Source organism: Rhinopithecus roxellana, chromosome 6 (assembly GCF_007565055.1).
Source record: "Rhinopithecus roxellana isolate Shanxi Qingling chromosome 6, ASM756505v1, whole genome shotgun sequence".
NCBI lineage: Eukaryota > Metazoa > Chordata > Mammalia > Primates > Cercopithecidae > Rhinopithecus > Rhinopithecus roxellana.
The window spans coordinates 54,732,738-54,754,341 of record NC_044554.1 but is presented as its reverse complement, the minus strand read 5'-3'; the positions used below and the strand labels follow the sequence as shown (position 1 = coordinate 54,754,341).

Below are 21,604 nucleotides of genomic sequence, written 5' to 3'. Positions count from 1 at the left end.
TAAAATACTACTTTTTTTTCTCTCAAATAAGCAAAGGTTTCCTAACACAATCACATTTAATGCTAGCATAGATAAAGGGATACCATCACCCTCATGCATGCTGGTGAAAATTTCACATTTAAGAAAGCAATTTGGTGCCAGGTGCAGTGGCTCATGCCTGTAATCCCAGCACTTTGGGAGGCCAAGGTGGGTGGATCACCTGAGGTCAGGAGTTCAAGACCAGCCTGGCCAACACGGTGAAACCCCGTCTCTACTAAAAATACAAAAAAATTAGCTGGGCGTGGTGGTACCTGCCTGTAATCCCAGCTACTTGGGAGGCTGAGGCAGGAGAATCGCTTGAACCCAGGAGGTGGATGTTGTAGTGAGCAGAGCTCACACCATTGCACTCCAGCCTGGGTGACAGAGCAAGATTCTGTCTCAAAAAGAAAAACAACAAAAAAAGCAATTTGGAGAACTGATTTCCTTTAAAATGAATTAGAAAAGCCTGTTGATCAAGGAAAGGCAAGTTTATTAGATGTACTGCAGTAAGGAAGAACATGATCTTGCCAGAATCCAGTAGTTTCTCAGAATGGGAAATTAGTACAGAATATTTTTAGGGTTTCATTCCCTGGGTTGGGTGATGTTTAAAGAAGGCCTTACCAAATGGGGGACTGTTGGGGATTGAGTATAGTTTATGGCATAACTTTGAATTGGTGGGTACAGTGTGGAAACTGAGTCTTGATTTGTAGGTGTGAGTCTTAATAAGTAAATTAATTTGTTGATTCATAGGATATTTCCTGCAGCGAGCAGCTGACTTGCTTTTACTTGCACTCAGTTGTTTTTGTTTTTGTTTTTGTTTTTTGTTTTGTTTTGTTTGACACAGGGTCTTGCTCTGCCGCCAAGGCTGAAGTGCAGTGGTGGGATCTGGGCTCACTACAGCCTCAACTGCCTAAGCTCAAGCAATCCCCCGACCTCAGCCTCCTGAGTATCCGGCACCAGAGATGTGCACCACCATGCCCCGCTTTTTTTTTTTTTTTTTCCTTTAAGAAATGAGGTCTCGGCTGGCTGCGGTGGCTCTGGCCTGTAATCTCAGCACTTTGGGAGGTCAAGGTGGGTGTCTACCCTGAGGTCAAGAGTTTGAAACCAGCCTGGCCAACATGGTGAAACCCCGTCTGTACTAAAAATACAAAATTAGCCAGGCATGGTGGTGCATGCCTGTAATCCCAGCTACTCAGAAGGCTGCAGCAGGAGAATCACTTGAACTCGGGAGGCAAAGGCTGCAGTGAGCCGAGATGGCACCATTGCACTCCAGGCTGGACAACAAGAGCGAAACTCCATCTCCAAAAAGAAAAAAGAAAAAGAAAGAAAAAAGGAAAAAGAAAAAGAAATGAGGTCTCACTATGTTGCTGAGGCTGGTCTCAAACTCCTGGGCTCAAGTGATCCTCCTGGGATTACAGGTATGAGCCATAGCCCCTGGCCTACTGTTCTCACTTTATTATTTATTTATGTATTTATTCATTCATTTTGAGACAGAGTTTTGCTCTGTCGCCCAGCCTGGAGTGCAGTGGCATGATCTCGGCTCTCTGTAACCTCTATCTTCCAGGTTCAAGTGATTCTCCTGCCTCAACCTCCAAAGTAGCTGGGATTATAGGCACCTGCTACCACGCCTGGCTAATTTTGTGTTTTCAGTTTCACCATGTTGGCCAGACTGGTCTCAAACTCCTGACCTCAAATGACCTGCTCGCCTCAGCCTCCCAAAGTGCTGGGATTACAGGCGTGAGCCACCATGCTTGGCCTCAATATTGGTCTCAATATTGTTTAGCAGAGAGAAGGGTGTATGCTTCACCCTAGAATTATTTAGTTCTGGGACAGGAAGCATGTTTGGTCCCAGAATTGTTTAACCTGGGGAAGAGAAAATATGCCTGCTCCCAGTACTGTTTAATAAAGGAACGGGGAAAAACTTGGATTGCGATTCTAACATCAAAAGCCTCAAACGTTCCTTTAAAAAAAAAAAAAAAAAAAAAAAAAAAGAGTATGTTTTTGTCATTTATTTCTACGGAAAAAAAAGAAAAAAAAAGAAAAAAAAAAACTCATATTACAGAGTTCTGGGATAAAGTTTATATACTCTCAGCTCAGGTTTTATCTAAATCACTTAATTATGGTAATGTGAGATAATGTACCTCTTTTGGGATTTCATACTGTCAGGCCTCTGAGCCCAAGCTAAGCCATCCTATCCCCTGTGACCTGCACGTATACATCCAGATGGCCTGAAGTAACTAAAGATCCACAAAAAAAGTGAAAATAGCCTTAACTGATGACATTCCACCATTGTGATTTGTTTCTGCCCCACCCTAACAGATCAATGTACTTTGTAATGTCCCCAACCCTTAAGAAGGTTCTTTGTAATCTCCCCACCCTTAAGAAGGTACTTTGTAATTCTCCCCACCCTTGAAAATGTACTTGGTGAGATTCACCCCCTGCCCGCAAAACATTGCTCTAACTCCACCGCCTATCCCAAAACCTGTAAGAAGTAATGATAATCCCACCACCCTTCGCTGACTCTCTTTTCAGACTCAGCTCACCTGCACCCAGGTGATTAAAAAGCTTTATTGCTCACACTAAAGCCTGTTTGGTGGTCTCTTCACATGGATGTGGGTGGCACATGCCAATGATGTAATCCATGAATTAAATTTTTTCAAATGAATAAAGAAATATTCTCCATATTCAAAATATTTATTACAATATTACACTGTATACTTTCTAGTATTTTTGGCCAGCCAGAGGGATGATATTCAACATATTTCAATAAGCAGCAGTGCATAGGCGTTGAACAAGCAGAATGTGAATCGGCTCTAACAAAACCAGTTTTAATATACTAACACACACCAGAAAAATTACCAACCTAGCTATTGCACAAGCAGACATCAAATCCACAAATCGATAAGAAGACCTCACCACCCACTACAGAATGGTAGTGAGCTTAACACAACAAAAATTTATTCCTCATTAATGCTACACTTTTTTTTTCCAATTTTATTTTATTTTTTTTGAGACAGAGTCTCATTCTGTCACCCAGGCTGGAGTGCAGTGGCAGGATCTCGGTTCACTGCAACCTCCGCCTTCCAGGGTTCAAGCGATTCTCCTGCCTCAGACTCCCAAGTAGCTGGGACTACAGACATGTACCACCACACCCGGCTAATTTTTGTATTTTCAGCAGAGATGGGGGTTTCACCATGTTGGCCAAGCTGGTCTCGAACTCCTGACCTCAGGGGATCTGACTGCCTCAACCTCCCAAAGTGCTGGGATTATGGGCGTGAGCCACCACACCCAGCCACTAATGCTACACTTCTACTGAGAGTTTATAGGGCTCTGCTGTGTCGCTCAGAACCCACAATGATAGAGCAGTCATTACCTGGAATAATGCCAATCACTGTGCAAAAATGAAACAAAGCCCTTGAGGTTCTCACATTAGCAATTACAGGTCACTTCTGCTCACAACTCATTTGTCAGAACTATTAGCTAGACCCCACACAAACACAAGAGGCCAGCAAGCACAATTTTATATGCCTGAAAGGGGTCAACAAAACATCCTGAATGGCAGTAGTGACTACCACAGGATACCTATCATTGTCTGATGGGTTCGTCCTGCCTGCTGCACAGACAAAACCAATTCACTGATACAACTACGGTATTGCAGTAAAGAAAGAATGTAATTAATGCAAGGTCAGCCAAACAGTAGGATGGGAGTTTTATTATTATTACTCACATCAGCCTCCTGGAGAACTCAGAGGCTAGGGATTTTATGGATAATTTGGCAGGCAGAGAGCTAGGGAATGGGTGCTGCTGATAGGTTGGAGATGAAATTATACAGGTGTGAGGCCAGGCGCAGTGGCTCACGCTTGTAATCTCAGCACTTTGAGAGGCCAAGGCAGGCTGATCATGAGGTCAGGAGTTCAAGACCAGCCTGGCCAACACACTGAAACCCCCGTCTCTACTAAAAATACAAAAATTAGCTGGGCGTGGCAATGGGTGCCTGTAATCCCAGCTACTTGGGAGGCTGAGGCAGGAGAATCACTTGAGCCCAGGAGGCAGAGGTTGCAGTGAGCCAAGATCGAGCCACTGCACTCCAGCCTGGGTGACAGAGCTAGACTCCATCTCAAAAAAAAAAAAAAAAAAGAAATTATACAGGTGTGGAACAAGTCCTTGTGAGCTGAGTCCATCATGAGTCATGGGTCTAGGTGGGGTTAGTCAGTGGCCAGAAAGCAAAACTCCGAAAAACATTTCAAAAGACCAATCTTAGGTTCTCCAATCCTGATGTTATATACAGGAGCAATTGGGCAAGTCACAAATCTTGTGACCTGCAGCCCCATGACTCCTGAGCTAGTAAAAGATTATAGAAACTATGCTTATCTTATCAGAATTCAGGACCCTCTCATAATCCTAATCTTGTGGGCTTTCATTAGTTTCACAAAGGCAGTTTGATTTTGGGAAGAGCTGTTAAAGCAAAGATGTTTGCTTTAAGGTTAAACTATAAACTAAATTCCTCCCAAAGTTAGCTTGGCCTATACCCAAAAATGGTCAAAACAGCTTGGAGGTCAGAAGCAAAATGGAGTCAACTGGGTCAGATGTCTTGCTGTTGTAATTTTGCAAAGGCAGTTTCAGCATCACTGCCAATCATTTAGGCTAGAAAAGGGAGTTAGAGAATTCATTGCTTAAATGTGTAGTCTTATCTGCTTCTCCTCATATGGGGCTGGGGGTCCAGGGAGGAAAGGTAGTAATGATTGACTTTGCTATTAGAATATTTGAATAAAAAGAATAGACTTCAATCTCAAGGAGAGCTGAGGAACAAGTGCAGTCAACTTGGGATAATGGCTTAATATTAAGTTTAAAACTATTGAGAAATCTTTGTGACACTTTATACTTCCATGAATTCTAAATATCTTTTGCACTATTTTCTCAAATGAACCAATTAATGTAGTGCTTGGCAACGGAGTAGAATCAATCTGGGCCAGGCACGGTGGCTCACGCCTGCAATCCCAGCACTTTGGGAGGCTGAGGCGGGCGGATCCTCTGAGGTCGGGAGTTTGAGACTAGCCTGACCAACACGGAGAAACCCCGTCTCTACTAAAAATACAAAAAAAATCAGCTGGGTGTGGTGGTGCATGCCTGTAATCCCAGCTACTCAGAAGGCTGAGGCAGGAGAATTGCTCAGAGACAGAAGAATCGCTCAAACCCAGGAGGCGGAGGTAGTGGTGAGCTGAGATCGTGCCATTGCACTCCAGCCTTGGCAACAAGAGTGAAACCCCGTCTCAAAAAAAAAAAAGTATCAATCTGTTCCTTGGTCAAGAATTCCTTCTCAACAAAGAGTGCAAGGAAGGCATATCAGGCACAGAAAAGCGTTATTTAATATCAGTGGGTTAGTCTGGGCATGGTGGCTCATTTACCCGTAACCCCAGCACTTTGGGAGGCCAAGGTGGGTGGATGACTTGAGGTCAGGAGTTCAAGATCAGCCTGACCAACATGGTGAAACCTTGTCTGCACTAGAAATACAAAAATTAGCTGGGCATAGTGGTAGGCACCTGTAGTCCTAGCTACTCAGGAGGCCGAGGCAGGAGAATCACTTGAACCCAGGAGCCGGAGGTTGCTGAGCTGAGATTGCGCCACTGCACTCCAGCCTGGAGAAAAGAGCAAGACTCTGTCTCAAAAAGTAATAATAATAAAAAATAAATCCATGAGTCAGTGGATGGAATAGAACTAATACTCATACTGTGCTGGTTAGAATAGAAGACCCTGTAGGAAATAAAGGCAAGAGAAAGTTAGATTGATTGAGATCAGCCACCAAAGAGCATCACCAGTGCCTTACTTTCTTGTGTATAACATTTTATTATAGGCCCCTTTCACCTCCTCCTGGGATTATCACAAAATATTTCTAGACATTGCATTTGCCTCCAATCTGCTTCTTTAAATGTTTTCTAATTATTAGGGCAATGTGTTCCTTAAATGTCACTTTCATTATATGAATCTGCAATTGTAATCTATGTTCATGCCTTCAGTCCCTTGACGGCACTATCTGTTTAGCATCATATTATCATTTACTTGGAATTTTACAAGTTAGTTAAGGCTACTATGAGGGATAATATTTACAAGTATTTTCTGAAAGTAGAAATAGGCTGGATACAGTGGGTCATGTCTTTAACCCCAGCATTTTGAGAGGAAAAGGCGGAAGGATCGATTGAGGCCATGAGTTCAAGACCAGCCTGGGCAGCATAGCACCAGGTGCAGTGGCTCACGCCTGTATTCCCAGCACTTTGGGAGGCTGAAGCGGGTGGATCACTTGAGGTCAAGAGTTCGAGATCAGCCTGGCCAACATGGCGAAACACCATCTCTACTAAAAACACAAAAATTACCTAGGTGTGGTGGTGCATGCCTGTAATCTCAGCTACTGGGGAGGCTGAGGCACAAGAATAGCATGAACTTGGGAGGCAGAGGTTGCAGTGAGCCGAGATCACACCACCACACTCCAGCCTAGGCAACAAAGCAAGACTATGTTTCAAAAAAAAAGACCACCCTGGGCAGCAGAGCAGGATTCTGTTTCTAAAAAATAAAATAAAATAAAATAAAAATGAAAATAAAACTTTTTTTGTTGTTGTTTTGAGACGGAGTCTCACTCTGTTTCCCAGGTTGGAGTGCAGTGGTATGATCTCAGCTCACTGCAACCTCTGCCTCCTGGGTTCCAGCCATTCTCCTGCCTCAGCCTCCTGAGTAGCTGGGATCATAGGCATGCACAACCATGCCTGGCTAATGTTTTGTATTTTTAATAGAGATGGAGTTTCACCATGTTGGCCAGGCTGGTCTCGAACTCCTGACCTCAGGTGACCCACCTGCCTCAGCCTCCCAAAGTGCTGGATTACAGGTGTGAGCCACTGCAGCCAGCTACCACCTGAAAAATTTTTTCAATTAGCCAGGCTGAGCACCATGGCTCACTCCCAGCACTTTGGGAGGCTAAGGCAGGAGTATTGCGTTGAGCCCAGGAGTTCTAGACCAGCCCAGGGAACATAGTGAGACCTCGTTTCTACAAATTTTTTTTAAAAAAACTTAGCCAGGCATGGTAGCACACTTCTGTAGTCCTAGCTATACAATGGGCAGAGGTGGGACGATTGCTTGAGTCCAGGAGGTTGAGGTGACAGTGAGTATGATTGCACCACCGCACTCCAGCCTGGGCAGCAAAGTGAGAAGCTGTCGTTAAAAGAAACAACAAAAAAGTGTAAATAGATAGTGTTCTAAATCACTGTAGAATGACTATAGTTAACAATAATGTATCATATAGTTTCAAATAGCTATAAGGAGGCTATTGAATGTTCATAACACAGAAATGATATACAGTTAACAATATGTGGCCAGGCACGGTGGCTCCGGTCTATGATCCCAGCACTTTGGGAGGCCAAGAAGGGTGGATCACAAGGTCAAGCGATCGAGACAATCCTGGCCAACATGGTGAAATCCCATCTCTACTAAAAATACACAAATTAGCTGGGTGTGGTAGCCTGCACTGTTTCAAAAACAACAACAAAATAATATGTATCATTTCTGTGTTGGGAATATTCAATAGCCTCCTTATAGCTATTTGTTAACAATATGTATCATGGCTGGGCGCGGTGGCTCAAGCCTGTAATCCCAGCACTTTGGGAGGCCGAGACGGGCGGATCACGAGGTCAGGAGATCGAGACCATCCTGGCTAACACGGTGAAACCCCGTCTCTACTAAAAAATATAAAAAAAAAATTAGCCGGGCGAGGTGGCGGGCGCCTGTAGTCCCAGCTACTCGGGAGGCTGAGGCAGGAGAATGGCGTGAACCCGGGAGGCGGAGCTTGCAGTGAGCTGAGATCCGGCCACAGCACTCCAGCCTGAGCGACAAAGCGAGACTCCGTCTCAAAAAAAAAAAAAAAAAAAAAAAAAAAAAAAAAAAACAATATGTATCATTTCTGTGTTGGAAACATCCATATAGTTAACAATATGTATCAATATGTATACTTAACAATATGTATCAGTATGTATAGTTAACAATAACTATTGATACATTTGTATCATATCATTTCAAATAGCTATAAGGAGGCTATTGAATGTTCCCAACACAGAAATGATACATGTTTGAGATGATGAATATGCTAATTACCCTGATCTGGTCACTATACATTATATGTATCAAAACATCACTAGGTAGCCCATGAATACGTACAATTATTGCCAATTGTTTTAAATGGTGGGGGTAGGGGAAATAATGACTATCATCAAAAAAACAAAAGATAACAAGTGTTGAAGAGGATGTGGAGAAAAAGGAACCTTTACACACTGTTGGTGGGAATGTAAATTAGCACAGCCATTATGGAAATCAGTATGGAGGCTCTTCCAAAAATTAGAAATAAAACTACCATATGATCTACCAATCCCACTATTGGGTATATATCCAAAGGAAATGAAATCAGTATGTGGAAGAGATATCTGACTCTCATGTTGGTTGCAGCACAATTCACAATAGCCAAGATAAGGAATTAACCTAAGTTTCCATCAACAGACAAATGAATGAAGAAAATGTGGTATCTGTGTACGATGGAGTACAATTCAGCTATAAAAAGGAATGAAATCCTGTCATCTTAGATGACAGGGATGAACCTGGAGAGCTTATGTTAAGTGAAATAAGCCAGGCACAGAAAGATAAATACCGTACGATCTCACTCATATGTGAAATCTAAAAATTTGTTTGCATAGAAGTAGAGAATACACCAGTGTTTCCCAAAGACTGGGGAAGGGAGGGTCTGGGGAGAGTAAGAATGAGATGAAGCAAAGACTCCTCTTAGGGGCCTGTTGGACACCCCCCAAGCATGGAAATAAAGGAAAATCTTGAGTTCCTTCAAGGGAAACTCCAGGCACCCAGCTATTCTTGAGAAGTAAATGAACTGGATAAGCAAGATGGTAATAGTAGCTTAAAGCAATAGCCAAGAAAGTTCAAGTCACAAAATGTTTGATTCCATATAAAATTTAAAGACAACATCTTAACATTTATCATTGAGTTGTTTTTCAGAAACCCAGACCCCCACCAAATAAAAAATGCTCTCTGCTGGCACATAGACCTCAGATAAGGGGGAATGGAGGACTGAACTCTGACAGCCATTCTTCATTTGAACTTCTTTCTGAGAGACCTGAAGGAAGTCAAACCCACAGGCTGCATCTAAGATTCTTTTCTGTGGACCCGAAGCCTTTAGATAAAGCTTCCCTTCCTTCCTTCCTTCCTTAACCAGTTGCAAATCGAACAATCTTTGAATCTACGTATGACTTGTAAGTAGCCCCCCAACCCACCCCTGCCATATGGTTTGGGTCTGTGTCCCCAACCAAATCTCATGTCAAATTGTAATCCCAGTGTTGGAGATGGGGCCTGGTGGGAGGTGATTGGATCATGGGGGCAGATTTCCCTTTTGGTGCTGTTCTTAGGATAGTGAGTGAGTTATCATGAGGTCTGGTTGTTTCAAAGTGTGCAGCACCTCCTCCACCCACTTCCCCCAGCTCTGGCCATGTGAAGACGTGCTGCCTGCTTCCCCTTTGCCTTTGCCATGATTCTAAGTTTCCTGAGGCCTCTCCAGTCATGCTTCCTGTATAGCCTGCTGACTGTGAGCCATTTAAACCTCTTCTTTATAAATTACCCAGTCCCAGGTACTTCTTTATAGCAGTGCGACAACGAACTAATACACCTGCCTTTAAGATATCCCACCACTTTAGGCCAAACCAAAGTATTACCTCCATGCATTGATTTACAATTTTGCCTGTAATGTCTGCTTTCCTGAACTGTATCCCACCATTAAAAATCCTTGCATGTGCATACAGCACGGTGGCTCATCCCTGTAATCCTAGCACTTTGAGGCAGGTGGATCACCTGAGGTCGGGAGTTCAAGACCAGCCTGGCCAACATGGTGAAACCCCGTCTCTACTAAAAATACAAAAATTAGCCAGGCATGGTGGCGCATACTTCTAATCCCAGCTACTTGGGAGGCTGAGGCAGGAGAATCAGAGGCGAAGGTTGCAGTGAGCCGAGATGGCACCATTGCACTCCAGCCTGGATGACAGAGTGAGACTCTGTTTTGAAGAAACAAAACCCTTGTTTGTAAGCCTTTGGAGAGGTCAGGCCTTAAGCCTGAGCTGCCTGATTCTCTTTGTTTGGTGCCCTGCTAATAAACACTCTCCTTTCTCCCACTGCAAAACCTCAGTGTGGATGCTTGGCCTTAGCACACCCAGCAAGCAGACCCCAGTTCAGTTCAGTAACAGCGAGAGAATGGTCAACAAGTAGGAAGTTGTAATTAGGAAGAAAAAGTTGTGGTGTTCTGCACATAGAGTGCCTATAGTTACCGATAAATGTATTGCATATTTCAAAATAGCTGGAAGAGAAAATTTTGAATGTTCTCACTACAAAGAAATTATAATATCTGAGTGGAGAGATATGCTTAATTACTTTGATGTGATCATCACACAATGTATGCATGTGTATATATAAAACATCACATTGTACTAAACAGATATGTACAGTTATTATATGTAAATTAAAAAGTTTTTAAATAAAAAATAATGGAAATATAAAAGTTATCCACAGTTATATTATTTCTATAGAAACAATTCTTTTTCTTCTTCCTCCTCCTTTTCTTTTCTTTTTTTTTTTTTTTTTTTTTTTAGACAGGATCTCACTCTCCCAGAATGGAGTGCACTGGTACAATCATAGCTCAATGCCTGGACTTCCCAGGCTCAAATGATCCTCCCACCTCAGTCTCTCAAGTAGCTGGGGACCACAGGTGCCCACCAACACACCTGGCTGTTTTTGGGTTCTTTCTTTTTCCTAGTTAGGGTTTCAACTCCTGAGCTCAAGCAATCCACCCACCTCAGCCGCCTGGAGTGCTGGGATTTCAGGTGTGAGCCACCATGCCCCGCCGTAACAATTCTCGAACAAGGCACTTAATCTCTCAAAACTTAAATTTTTTTAAAAAAAAGTTAAATTTCTTATTTCTTTAGAGACATGGTCTTCGTATGTTGCCTAGGCTGCTCTGAAGCTCCAATGATCCTCCCACCTCAGCCTGCCAAAATGCTGGGGTTACAGGCATGGGCCACCGCGCCTGGCCAAAACTTCAATTTTTTAAAAATCTGGCTCAAGTCCTAGAAGAGTCGCTAAAAAATCAAACAAACAAGAATCTATAAAATGTAGGCAATTTTTTTTTTCTGAGAAATAAATACATAAAAAGCATTTAGTAAAGTGCCAGGCATACAGTAATAGTCCCCACAAAAGTTTATTTAATTTTATTTATTTAAAAATTTAGACCCCTTTCTACAAAAAATAAAAATAATTAGCCGGGCATGGAGGCACATGCCTGTGGTCCTAGCTACCTGGGAGGCTGAAGTAGGAGAATCGCTTGAACTCAGGAGGTTGAAGCTGCAGTGAGCCGTGATCGCACCACTGCACTCCAGCCTGAGCAACAGAGCAAGACCTTGTCTCGGAAAAAAAAAGTAATTACTGACTACCATCTGCATAAAATTTATATAACAAATTGAGAATAAAACTTAAGAAAAAATCAACTAAGTATCAAATAATTACTTTCTTAACACTTAAACTGCCTAATCTAATGACAGTCTAAAGCCAACGAAAAAACTGATTTTGCTCCTGATTCTTGGATTCCCATTAAGTGAGGTCTATCTGCAAGACAAGGTTAAAAGTTCCTCTTAACTAGAACCTTACAAGTGATCATGCTTCACCTCAGGTGGTTCCCTTCCAATCCATGTTCTGCCCATTTTCCTTCCCTTTGCACTTAAACACTTTTAGCACCCTATAGCTTCCTGGATCCAAATTACACTCTTAAATTGCCATTTAAAAACCGCTCTTCCTTAGAGCAAAAGGAGAGTATATTACAAAAGCAAAGATCACAGCTATATCCAGCCTAGGTCTACAACCTATGATTGTCCCCTTTCAATGCTGAGAAGGTTGTCGTGGCAACCGGCTTTACTAACTTGCTCTATTTCTCTCTCCTAAAGCCTTTGAAGTGAGCCCCTCCTCCTTCCCAGCCTTTGAAGTGATTCTGAATAGAATACTAAAGATTACCTATTAACTGGCCTAGCAGATTTTGATCACCCCAGAAACACCTGGGGCATTTTCTTGAGCCACAGGCACAGCACAGGCACAAGGCTTCATGTGATTACAGCCCAACCTGCTAGTGTAATTATTAATAACTAATCAAGCAATTAATATTTCTTGAACCTTTCCTATATCCTGGGCACTTTGATGGGTTCTACAAATATAAGAGTGAAATCCAGTCTCTGACCTCCATAGTTTCAATCTAGTGCCATCTAATCCTCTAACCTGCAGTCTCCAAGGTAATAGCCATGGCCACACATGGCCATCAAGCCTTTCAAATGTGACTGGTCCAAAGTGAAATGTACCATAATGAAAAATATTCATTGGAGCCAGGTGCAGTGGAATGCGTCTGTAGTCCAAGCTACCGGGGAGGCTGAGGAAGGAGGATTGATTGATGCCAGGAGCTGGAGATCAGCCTGGGCAACACAGTGAACCCCATGTCTACAAAAAAAAATTAAAAAAAAAAAAAAAAAACACTTAGCTGGTGCATGGCTATAGTTCCAGCTACTCAGGAGGTTAAGGCAGGAAGGTTATTTCAGCCTAGGAGTTTGAGGCTGCAGTAAGCTATGATCATGCCACTGCATTCCAGCCTGGGTAAGAGTGAGACCCTATCAGCGGGGTGTTGTGACTTATACCTGTAATCCCAGTACTTTGGGAGGCCAAGGTGAGTGGATCACTTGAGATCAGGAGTTCGAGACCAGCCTGTCAACATGGAGACACCCTGTCTCTACTAAAAATACAAAAATCAGCCAGGCATAGTGGCAGGCGCCTGTAATCCCAGTTACTCGGGAGGCTGAGGCAGGAGAATCACTTGAACCCAGTACACGGAGGTTGCAGTGAGCCAAGATTGTGCCACTGTACTCCAGCCTGGGTGACAGAGCGAGACTCCATCTAAAGAAAAAAGAAAGAGAAAAAGAAAAGAAAGAAAGAAAAAGTTAATCCACAGATTGGGAGAATATATTTGTAAATCACCTATCTGATAAGGACCTCATATACAGACTATATAAAAGAAATTTTATGATTCAATAATAAAAAGACAATCAAATTTTAAAATGGTCAAAGGATCTAAAAGACATTTTTCTAAAGAAATGGCCAATAAGCACATGAAAGGCTGTTCAACATCATTAGCCATCAGGAAAATGCAAATCAAAACCATGTTATGCCCAGACCGTTTATTCCCCGAAGAAGACCACCAGAGTCCAGAGTCAAAGCCAAGCAGCAAGGATCTTTAATGCAAGTTCGAACTTGGTCCCTCCATTCTACAACATACAAGAGGGCCCCGAATGATGCATGTGCCCGCTTTTTATAGCCTGATGCATACAGGATATGTAAGGTTACAGAAGTACAAAGGAATTCTTTTGGTTGCAGCATCACAACTGGTAATTGGTTAATATTTTAAGTTATACAATTAACAGTTTTCTATTTGTTCCCGCGCATTTAGTAAAACTACAAATGGTTGTGACCTTATCAGGGGCTCTCTAGGTGGTGTTTCTGAGATGTGTGTGTGGGGGGGAATGTGTTTGTGTTGGGCTCAGGAAGTTGGGACAAAATAGAGGATTGTGTTTGTATTGGGCCCAGGACTAAGATATGTGGCAGACACTGGTAATTACAGCAGGACAGAGACTTTCACAACATTTGTCCTTACAATGTCTGGAGTCTATAGATAACCTAATCAGTTAGGTCCTGGGTCGATCTTTAACTAGGCTCAGGGCGCCGCCCGGGCTGTCAGGGCGCCGCCCGGGCTGTTTGCCTGTGGACTTCATTTCTGCCTTTTAGTTTTTTTCATTTAATCTCTTTCAACCACAAGGAGATGCTACTTCACACCCACTAGGAAAGATGGCCTATAATATAAAAGACAAATAGTAGCAAGTGTTGGAGAGGGTGTAAGAAACTGGAACCCTAATACATTGCTGGTGGGATGTGTTTTGGACAGTAGGTCTGGCAATTCCTCAAAACCATAAACATAAACTTACCATAGGATCACACAATTTTATTGTTAGTAGAGACCCGAGAGAACTAAGAGTGTATATCCACACGAAACTTGTATACAAATGTTTACAGCAGCAATATGAATGATAGCAGAAAATGAAACAACGTAAATGTGCATTAGTTGGTGAACAGAGTAGTAAAATGTGGTCTATCTATATAATAAAAAAATTATTTGACAATAAAAATAAATTAAATACTACCGATATGTGCTACATTGAAACTTGAAAACATCAAATGCTAAGTAAAAGAAGCCAGTCACATAAGATTACATATTGTAAGATTCCACGTACATGAAATGTTTAGTATAAGTGAATCTATAGGGACAAAAAATAGATTAGTGACAGTCTAGGGTTGGTGGGACTAGAGACAAATGGAATGGCGGTGGAAGGGTTTGGGGGTTCTGAAATTGTACTGTTGGTTGTACAACTCTGTAAATACACTAAAAATATTAAATTGTATATTTTCAATGGGTAAATTGTATGGTATGTCAATTTCATCTGAATAAAGTTGTTAAAATATAATCAAGGTATTTCTAATAAAAAGTGAAAGTCAATTGCCACTCTGTCCTCAGCAATCATCTAAAACACTGTCTTAGTCCATTTGTGCTGCAATAACAAAATACCTGAGGCTGGGTAATTCAGAAAGAACATAAATTTATTCCTTACAGTTCCAGACGCTGAGAAGTCCAAGATCAGGGCACTGGCAGGTTCGGTGTCTAGTGATGGCTCTGTCTCAGTTTCCAAGATGGCACCTCAAATGCTGTGTCTTCATATGGCATAAAGGAGGGTGAGGCAAAGGCCTATGTTGTTCCCTCCAGTCCTTTTAAAGGTTGTTAATCCCACTTATGAGGGCTCAAGAACAGACTGGGAAACATAGTGAAACCCCATCTCTACAAAAATTAAAAAAATAATAATAATAATAAGCCAGGCATGTGTCTGTAGTCCTAACTACTCAGGAGGCTGAAGTGGGAGGATTGTTTGAACCCAGGAGTCCAAGGCTGCAGTGAGCTATGATCATGCCACTGCACTCCAGCCTGGATGACTTAATCTCCAGGACTTCATCACCTCCAAAAAGGCATTATCTCTTAATGTTATCGCGTTGGAGATTAAGTTTCAATATGTGATTTTTTTTTTTGTTTTGTTTTGTTTTTTGAGACAGGGTCTCACTCTCTTGATGAGGTTAGAGTACAATGGCATGATTATAGCTCATTGTAGACTCCAACCCCTGAGTTCAAGTGATCCTCCTGTTTCAGCCTCTCAAGTAGCTGATACCGGCCCATGAAACCACACCTGGCTAATTTTTGATTTTTTTTTTTTTTTTTTTTTGTAGAGACGGGGTCTCTCCGTGTTGCCTAGGCTTCTCTTGAACACTTGGCTTCAAGTGATCCTCCTGCCTTGGCCTCCCAAAGTTTGGGATTACAGGTGTGAGCCACTGCTCCCAGCCCACATGAATTTTGCAGGACACCTTCAAACTATGGCAAACAGGGACTTGGCAAATTGACAAATTTTATGCATTTTTCGATATCAAAAAGCACAAACTCGATGGAGCTTTAGGAGCCTTCTCTATTCCATGCTGCACTACATACTAATCAGATTTGGCATTCAAGATATATTGTTTTGCCATTCCAGCTACATGTTCTTAAATATACCAAAAAATAAAAAGTGATTAGAAAGTAATATGGAAAAATGTTCACAGCAATAATCTCTCTGGATGGTGGGACTTTTATCCTGAACTTTCCTAACTTTGAGCAGCATGTATTCGTTTATAATCAGTAAAAAAAATTATCTTTAAAATAGAAAGGCATATTCCTATCTTACTGGGGAGCAGTGTGGTAGTAGTGATTAACCAATATTCATAATGTGTTATCCCTTGGGTCCTGGGGGCCTAAAATAAGTAAAATTTCAAAATTTTATAATAGGAGATAGCGGAATTTGTCATCACTTTCTGAGGAACAGTGTTAGGTATCTGTGAAGTCCACAGAGCAATCTTTTTTTTTTTCTTTCAGACAGAGTCTCACTCTGTCACCAAGGCTGGAGTGCAGTGGCATGATCATAGCTCACTGCAGCCTTGGACTCCTGGGTTCAGGTGATCCTCCCACCTCAGCCTCCTGAGTAGATAGGACTACAGGCACACATCACCATGCCTAGCTAATTTTTTTAAAAGTTTTTTGTGGAGACAGGGTCTCACTATGTTGCCCAGGCTGCTCTAGAGCTCTTGGCCTAAAGCAATCTTCCTGCCTCAGCCTCCCAAAGCACTGGGATTATAGGCATGGGCCATCACACCCAAACCACAGAGCAATCTTCTTTCTCAACATTGCTATCACAACTACTGAACATGGCCATCAGGGTAGGCTATACTGGGCTGAAGCAATGCAGAATATGCCACGTGTCACTCTGGCATAAGGATTGTTTTGTGCTAAAGGAAATTGAGAATCAACAAATTCAGGAAGAGTTTTGTTCCCACCTTCTGCCTAAAAGCAGGCCATAAATTTTTCTGTAATGAAAGTGTCACAGACACACACACACACACACACACACACACAAATTCCCCCTTACCCCTCAACCAGACCAGGGAGAGAAGAGCCACTCTTATCCTCAAGACCAGGAGTTGACGCCAAGATGAGTTTGCATAAACAGGTCTTACTCAAGTAGCCCTTATCTTCCATTAATTCCTCCAGATGTTTCCTAGTCTTTTCTCCACAAATGATCATCCTTTCAACCCAAACCCTCTTTCCATTGTTAAAAGGGTATATGAGTCCCTGAGTCTAATCTCTTCTTTGAGTTTCACCTCTTTTCTCTGAACTCGTGTACACAGAAATACTAATGCAAATTGGGTATTTTCTCCTGTTAATCTGTCTTCTGTCGGTTTAATTCACATACCTCCAGTTACAGAAATGAAGAAGATAGAGGCAAAGTTTTTTCTCCCTGACATTTCTTGATTTTTAAAAATTATTAAATAATCTTCTTTATGTAAAAATGTTTTAAGAACTAAAAATTTATTAGTATTGTTTTATTGCTTTTATTTGTCAAGTATTGTGTAAAATTTACTAAGTTTTTATGTATTCCTTTTCTCCCTCAACTAGAATCCAAGTTTGAGGGAAAGGCTATGTCCTAATATAATGAGTGTTCAAATTCCCCTAAAATAGACCTTTTGAGGAAAGGGGAAAAATAAAATAAAATAAAATAAAATAAAATAAAATAAAATAAAATAAAATAAAATAGTCCTTCAGATAGTGAAGGTAATCAATAAGCAGGTTTTAGATTTCTCTGTTATAAAACATTTTTTAGCAACAAAAAAACATGCATTGTTGGTTGCTTTACATAAATGTCTCTAACAACTTCTTTGTGCTTAGCTACTAATCCGCATATTTATAGCCCATTTTATTCTATGCCATATCGCCATGTTTACAAATCAACCTTTGGTTTTTATAGCCTATTTTATAGTTGCCTTTAAAATTTTGGTCTTTTATAAAAGTCATCCTATATTCTAAAAACCAAAATGACTTATGTTTGAGTTACAAATGTGTTTTAATGTATGAAAAGTCTTTCTTGCATCTTATATTTCCATATCATATTTACTCAAGCTTGGATTTGAGTAGTTCTTATGATTTCTTTTTTAGCAGAATTTTGCAGCTATTAAAATTAAAAAGCAAACTTTCAGTTTGAAATTAAACATTGATCTTATGGAATGTATTTAATAGTAATCAAATATCTGTAAGCAAATGTTCCTCATAATTAAAGTATGCTGTTCTAAATCTTATCTGTTCTTGGGCAATCTCACCACATATGAAAAAGATTACCTTTTGTTGTGTCTTCACACTCCTGGATAATTGGATTAGTTGAAGGGTACATACATGTGAAGTAGTCCTACATTCTCTATCACTATACTGAGTTGAAAGACTCTTTCATGTTTCTTGTAAATATCAGAACCAAATAAGATGGAATTTTTTTATCACCTCCTTTGTCGTTTCTTTCCTTCCTTTCCTTCCTTTCCCCACCCCCACCAGTCTATCCCCAGTCATCTCTTCTTTCAAACTGTATTCAGATTAAGAGTCAATCATATAGCTTTCCTGCATACAAGGTTTTAATGATTCATCCGTTGCCTGAATAAAGCCTGATGTCGATACTAAAAGGAGACGCATGGTGAAGAATAGAGTATTGGCTACTGTCTGGTTTGTCAAGGTGACATTTCCCTTGTTGAAGTCATCATTTTTGTGGTAGGTCTTCATTTGAATTATGTTTGTCAATTTGCTAAGAGCACAGGCTCTCATTAAAGTAACAGAAGACTGACATATAAACAACAATACTGCTATGGTCTGAATAGTTGTGTCTGTCAAAATTCTTGTGTTGAAACCTAACCCTCAAGGTGATGTTATTAAGAGGAGTGACTAAGTCAGGAGGGCAGAGCCCTCATGGATGGAATTAATGCCCTTATGTAAAAAACGGCCTCAGGAAATTCAGTCCCTTCTACCATGTGAGGATGCAGCATAAAGATACCATCCATGAGAAAACTGGCCTTCATCACACACAGAGCCTGCCACTGCCTTGATCTCAGACTTCCCAGGCTCTAGAACTGTGAGATAGAAATTTCATCATTTATAAGCCACCCAGTTTTAAGACATTTTGTTATACCAGCCTGAACAGACTAAGACAAACACCAATGTATGTTGGCCAGGCACAGTGGCTCATGCCTGAAATACCAGCGCTTTGAGAGGCAAAGGTGGGATGACCGCTTGAGCCCAGTTCGAGGAGGCCAGCCTGGGTAACATGGCAAGACCCTGTCAAAGGAAAGGGAAGGGGAGAGAGAGGAGGGGAGGGGAGGAGGGGAGGGGAGGAGAGGAGGGTAGGAGGGGAAGGGAGGAGAGGAGGGGTAGGAGGGGAAGGGGAGAGGAGGAGAAGGGGAGGGGAGGGAGGGGAGGGGAAGGGGAGGGAGGGGAGGGGAAGGGGAGGGAGGGGAGGGGAAGGGGAAGGGGAGGAAGGGGAGGGAAAGGGGAGGTGAGGGGAAGGGGAGGGAGGGGAAGGGGAAGGGGAGGGGAGGGGAGGGGAAGGGGAGGGGAAGGGGAGGGAGGGGAAGGGGAAGGGGAGGGAGGGGAGGGGAAGGGGAAGGGGAGGGAAGGGGAGGGAAAGGGGAGGTGAGGGGAAGGGGAGGGGGAGGGGAAGGGGAAGGGGAGGGGGAGGGGAGGGGAAGGGGAGGGGAAGGGGAGGGGAGGGGAAGGGGAAGGGGATGGGAGGGGAGGGGAAGGGGAGGGGAGGGGAGGGGAGGGGAAGGGGAGGGGAGGGGAAGGGGAGGGGAGGGGAAGGGGAAGAGGGAGGGGAGGGGAGGGGAAGGGGATGGGAGGGGAAGGGGAAGAGGAAGGGGAGGGGAGGGGAAGGGGAGGGGAAGGGGAGGGGAAGGGGAGGGGAAGGGGAGGGGAAGGGGAGGGGAGGGGAGGGGAAGGGGAAGGGGAGGGGAAGGGGAGGGGAGGGGAGGGGAAGGGGAAGGGGAGGGGAAGGGGAAGAGGAAGGGGAGGGGAAGGGGAGGGGATGGGGAGGGGAAGGGGAGGGGAAAGGAAGAATTTTTGTTGTTGTTAGAACAACTCAGCAAAATAAAATTCCTGTTTGTCGTTGGACAACATTGTTTTATACATACATCAAACAGGCCAATAATAATAATAATAATAATAATAATAATAAACAGCAACTTCATAGGCAAAAAAGGGAAAAAAGAAACCTTTTATCTTTGGCCTTTTTAACCATCTCATACAAACCAACCACTTGTGGTACAGCTAAGTACATACCCAAAAAAGTTACTGGAATGCTTGTGTTAGATATGAGTTCTAAATTTCTTTTCAAATAATTACTATGACAGGATGTTCAATTCTTTGCCTTCTACTTCCTCGTAAAGCAACCTTTTTCGATTACCTACTCCACTCTAACTCATTCCAATTGCCTACTCCACCCTGACTCATTCTGATCACCTGCTCCACCCTACATTCCAATCACCTGCTCCACCCTCACTCATTCCAATTACCTGCTACCTGCTCTGCCCTGACTCCCGCCAAAGCACTCACCCCATCATTCTCTTTAAATTAGCCAGTCGGAATCAGTTTAGCCTGTGCAGTCTAACCCCAGCCAACAGGGGAACAACACAGCAACAGGGGCCACGTGCGTCATCGGTAAGAACCCCTTCCCCTCCCTTGTCCAAGTGTGCGCGCATCATTTTTCCTTTCTGTAAGGGCGCACCCTTCTGTATGGAAATAACTTGCCTTGCTGAGAATTAAAAAGAAAATTTTGTATTTGAGTGCTATTCCTTTTGTGGCACCGAAACTTTGTATATAACACTTGGAATGAGATTGTTTTTCTGTTGTCGTTTTTGCTTTTTTTTTTTTTTTTTTACAAGTTTTTTTTTTTTTTCCTCTCTCCTTTGAGATTATAATGAACATGGTCACACCACAAGTAAAGTCAGGAATAGAACAGAGAACGCTCTGAAGGCTAGTTTGGTCATTCGAGATCATTAAAAATGGCTGACCCTAACCATCTGTACAAAAATATAAAATGTAAATAAAAAATACGAACAAATTTCCTTTTTAAAGTACATTTAAGAAAAAAAGCAGGGCCTCTGAAGTTTTGGGTTTTTCCTCCTCTGTTGCAAATTCTCATGGTTTGGGTTGGGTGGTGGAGAGCGTGTGTCGTCTGCGGGTGGCACTGCCCGCGGTGGGCGGTGGGTGGCGGGTGGCGGGCGGTGGGGGGGCCTCTCTACTCGAAGGTGACCACGTTTAGATTCTGAGACGGGAAGTGGAGGGTGAATAGGTCACGGCGGCTTTTTTTTTTTTTTTTTTGCAGTTTAACTTTTCCTTTTCTGCTGTCTGGTCATCCCGGTGGGTCTTCTGCTTCTTGATATCGACGTCGTCATCCTCATCGTCCTCAGCTGCCCGCTTGCCCGTAACCGACTCAGTTTCCCCGTCTTCATCTCCATCCTCTTCCTCAGCGTCACCTTCTTCTTCCTCCTCCTCTTCCTCCCCACCTTCTTCCTCTTGTTCATCTACCTCATTGTCAGTCTCCTGCTCCCTGTTTTCCTCATTAGCATTCCCGATAGCAGCGGCGTCTCTTCCATTTTCCGCCTGTTCCACAACTTCCTTCTCCTGTAAGTCCGTGGTGGTGATTTCGGAGCCGGTGTCTACGGCTGCCTCTGACACGGGGGTCGGGGACGAGGGTGATCCGATGCAGGGGATTAAGAAGAAAGCGAGAGTTCAGGGACTCTGGTGATAAAGCTGCCCAGCCGGACAAGGAACAGTGCAAAGACGGCTTTTCAGAGCAGCCAGTGGGGAAAGGAAGGAATTTAACTGGCAAAAGAACTAGCTATTCTGATCACCTCAATTCTGAATTCTTTTTTTTTTTTTTTTTTTTTTTTGATACAGAGTCTCACTCTGTCACCCAGGCTGGAGTGCAGTGGCACCAGCTCAGCTCACTGCAACCTCCATCTCCTGGGTTCAAGTGAT

At 42.7% G+C, this 21,604-nt stretch overlaps 1 protein-coding gene across 1 annotated transcript; it reads right to left on the bottom strand.

Moving 5' to 3' along the window:
* Positions 1-18,172: 18,172 nt before the first annotated feature.
* LOC104656635 (prothymosin alpha-like) lies at positions 18,173-21,331 on the bottom strand (the record flags this gene model as incomplete). The annotated part of the gene is made up of 2 exons (XM_030931990.1): positions 18,173-18,377; positions 20,955-21,331. Coding segments are annotated over 2 exons (582 nt in total), but the record flags the coding sequence as incomplete, so codon positions are not given.
* Positions 21,332-21,604: the final 273 nt, after the last annotated feature.